The following is a 4,232-nucleotide window of genomic DNA, read 5'->3' as shown; positions in this document are numbered from 1 at the left end:
GCTTTTGCAAAATGGGTACCTCATTTTGACATTATATTACAACTGTGTGTTTGATTAAATTGTGGTATTCATCAATTTTATTATTCATTCACCTTTTTTACCTTTAATTATTGTGTTACATTATTGGTTTAGGCAGATACATGAATATAAATGCTCCCCACGTGACACAAGATATATACTAAACTTTCTATGGTTATTTATCAAATCAAAACAACTTTAGAGTCATGCTATAGAGAACTTTAGGACAACTTTATTAACGTTTACTTAAAATTTGAAAGATTATAAAAAAAAGTGTATTATAATTTAACTTTGTTAATTCTATTTAAATTATGATTAATCCTATATTTATACATTTTTATTAAATTAATTTTAATTATTTTTTATTATTTACTTTTAATAATAATTAGAAAAGTTAGATACATTAATATAAATGTTCCCCACCTACTGACACAAGCGATAAAATAATAAAGACTTTAACTTTAGGTATTAAAAATAACATTATAACAATATTATTGGTTTAGATATATACATTAATATAAATGTTTCCCACGTGACACAAGATACAAAATTTTCTATGGTTATTTATCAAATCAAAGCTACCTTAGTCTTATTAGGGTCGTCACGCTATAGAAAACTGTAGGACAACTTTATTAACGTTTAAAATTTAATGGTAATGTTAGAACACAAAAAATAATTAGTTTAAATATTTTAAAATTGATTTATTTGATACTTATTTATTATAGGATATATTAAATAAAGTTAAAAATAATAAATTTTTTAATAATTTTTTATTAATATTTTTTGTTATTAAATATTTTTAAAAGATTATAAAAAAAGTGTATTATAATTTAATATTTTTTTGGTTTCTCACCGTATCTTATAATTTATTGGGTCAATGATTAAATTGACGCAAATTGAAATTCAATTTAAGAGTTTACTGTTAGTCAATAAATTATTATATGCACAAGATAGAATTCGATCTCACACAGACTTAATTATGATTAATTTTATATTTATTAATTCTTATTATATTATTTAAAAGAAGAAGTAAATAAGTTAGACCACTAAGTCACATCAATTTAAGGTGAAAACTCAAAAATAGTCGACTTCACGTGAAGTTAATGACTGAGAGCTTTTAGATAGAAATTTAGTCAAATCAGTCAAATCATCTAACTGCTCTCAACCATCAACTTCATGTAAAATTGACAACACCTGAATTTCCACTCCGATTTAAACCCATTTTATTTTGACAAGCAGTACCTTTCTGTTTTTGGTGAGCTTGGATGGAATGAGTAGCCCCTTGACACTTTTACTTATGAGTGCAACGAAGTTTCTTCAAATATATAACAATCTAAAATGTATATTAAAAATAAATTAAATAATATATATTTTTATATACAAATATATATAAATTAATTTAAGTAATACATCACATTTTTTTAAAGCATATCATGTCAAAAAAGTGGCAAATGCAGTTAATATATTTCTCACTGGTACTTGTTTTCTCAAGCTGATTAGGAAGCCTTTGTTACTAATTAACTTCAAATATTATTCTAAAACATCATCCTCATCATCAATTCACTACATATTATGAAAGCAACAAAAATTCTCGAAAGCAAAGAAAACAGACACACGTTTTATTATTGGTGAACTAGTACAAATGACTGAGATAGAAAAGTCACCAATAATAATATTATTGAAGGGATAGGTAGGAGGAAGCATAAGCAGAAAATTAAACGAGGAGTGTGGGTAGTAAGATTTGTTATTTTTTGAATGAACATTCATCGTAACTTACGTAGGCGTTATTTATTGTAACAGGCACAACACCATATTGTGGAACCAATGTTACCTCAACATTATCTTCATCATCGGCTTCCAAATCATCCAACAAATCCGTTATCCCAATGATGTATTTTACCGTTGTGTCCTTGGCATTTGGAGCATGGGAAACATTCACAAAGCTTCCAGCGAATTCCCTGTCCTTGGGTGTGGCCTGCGTCGGATCTCCCTTCCAAAACACCAACACATCAAACTTCACATCTTTGCTCTTATCAAACGCAACATCAAACACCAGACTCTCCTCTCTCTCCGCCTTCTCCTCCTTGCTCCTCGACTTAAACTGCCTCTTCACAGCAAAGCTCGTAATGGAGTTCAACACCAAGGGCAGGTTCGGAGGGTTCAGCGGCGTGGGAGCCAGTGCTGCCCTTTGAGCTTTGTTGGTGGCGGGTTTTGGCTTCGCATTCTTCCATAGAATGGGAACATCCATGTATTTATACCCGAGCTTACTCTGGTCAAGGCATTGTTCGGACCTGACTCGTACAAGGTTCTTATTCTCATCATAGAACAGAAAACTTGACTTCAAATAATCTTTATCGCTTAAATCAACTCCACCAAACTTTTCCTTCCATATAGTCCAGAGGCGGTCCACGTTGGAATGGTGGCAGTAGAAGATCGGATCTCTTCCGGAAGAATAGAAGGACCCCATGTCCTCACCATTGGGATCCGTTGGATCACCGGTCCATGAATGACACGTGTTGTGGAGAGTCTCCAAAGAGCCAGCAGCTGAAGAGACACCACCTCCAGCTTGGAAAGATGAGCCAAAGAAGCACGCTGGCCCCTTCACATCGGCAATACACTTGTAAACCTTGGCATAATTCTTGTCCACTTCACCGCTAGTGTCAACGCCCCTCCTGTTCCAGTCCAAGTCAACGAGAACAGGTGGCTGATGGTTGGCATTCCTCTTAGCATCGAAGAGCGACGATCTTCTGTCGGTGAAGATGGCAGGGATGTCCATGCCGTCGGGATGATCCCAGTTCCAGAAGGGAAGAGCGAAGGTGGGGTCGTTGATCAAGCTGCCCAGGATTCTCTCGTAGAAATAAAGGTACCAGCGATGGAAAGGAGCGAAAAGCCAGTTGAAGTGGACTTTGACTTGTGGGGGAAGAGTAGAATCCAAGGCATAGGAGTCATGGCAATAAGCGCAATGGATGTTGGCTTGTTGCGTGAAGCTGCGAGGATCATCGTCAGGGAGGGCTCTCATCAGCCTAATAGCTTCCTTGTACTTGGCTAGTTCGTCACCGGTAACCAGATGAGCCGGTTTTCTAACCCTTAACGGCTGGTTACTGGGGAACACAAAGTCGCTGATATTTGTTGCTTTTGGAGGGCAGCAAGGGATGGGTTTTGCACCTGCCGGTAGGTTAGGCCGCCCGCAAGAATTCTGATCGGTAACCACCGGATTAGCCACGGCGAAAGGGTTGTAGGTGAAAGAAGCAGCGGCGCCAAGGCCTCCAAGGCCAATCAGGACATCCCTCCTGTTTCCTTTTGAAATAATGTTGTCATCACCGCCATTATTGCATGACACTTTGGAAATGTGGCGTTTTGATTTAGGGTAGCGGTGTCTCTTGGGTTGAAGTGGAAAGAGAGTAAAGGATGAGGAAGTGGCTGCGGAGACATTGGCGGTGGTAGACAGGAAAGAGAGAGGGGTTGAGATGGAAGCCATGATGGTAACTATAGTGGCATTCACGTGGTTTTGGTAGTGCTAAGAGTGAAAGATAGTTGCTCTTCTTATAACGATAATCATCACTACTACCCACGCTGTGTAATGATTTCGTGGACCAATAATAGAGGATGTCGAGTACTTCTTAATGTTACGAATACTGCTTCAACAGTGTATTTGTATAATATATATAATAGGTTATTTATTTAGTTCAATATAAATTGAAAAATAAATATTTAAAATAAAATATTATTAATTTTTTAAACATAATATATTTATATTATTTAAAATAATTATTTGATATTAAATATAATAAATATCTAATATCCTACTAAATTAAATATTTCTATATTTTTATTATATACATTATATAGATATTTCATTAATTTATTATATTTCCTCTATTTATTATTATATTTTTACATATTTTTTTAAAGAGTAATGCATTAATATTGTCAGCAACATTATAATAAATTATTCGGTTAATCTTATATAAAACTTATTAAAGATTATTTTTATTGAGTTGAAATTTAAAATAATTTTTTAAAACTAATATTATATAATGAATCAAATTTATTAATTTTTTATTAATATTTAATAAATTTTAAATTTTAAATTTAATAATATAAAAATAAAATATTAATTTTAAAATATTGATTAATATTAATAAAAAATATTTATCTTAACTTTTTTTCATCAAATTTTAAATATTCTTATTTTTAAAAATTTTTAATATTAG

General features: G+C 32.9%; 1 protein-coding gene across 1 annotated transcript; it reads right to left on the bottom strand.

Moving 5' to 3' along the window:
• Positions 1-1,762: 1,762 nt before the first annotated feature.
• Positions 1,763-3,496, bottom strand: LOC130939777 (polyphenol oxidase A1, chloroplastic-like). The gene has a single exon (XM_057867855.1). It carries the CDS (start codon positions 3,494-3,496, stop codon positions 1,763-1,765), a length of 1,734 nt encoding a protein of 577 aa, XP_057723838.1.
• Positions 3,497-4,232: the final 736 nt, after the last annotated feature.

The sequence above is a fragment of the Arachis stenosperma genome, chromosome 7, assembly GCF_014773155.1.
Source record: "Arachis stenosperma cultivar V10309 chromosome 7, arast.V10309.gnm1.PFL2, whole genome shotgun sequence".
Taxonomy (NCBI): Eukaryota; Viridiplantae; Streptophyta; class Magnoliopsida; order Fabales; family Fabaceae; genus Arachis; species Arachis stenosperma.
Note: the sequence above shows the minus strand (reverse complement) of the source record. Positions and strands in the feature narration are given on the sequence as shown.

Excerpts from the sequence above, each read along its gene's own strand:
- LOC130939777 (XM_057867855.1), bottom strand. The coding sequence starts at position 3,496 with ATGGCTTCCATCTCAACCCCTCTCTCTTTCCTGTCTACCACCGCCAAT.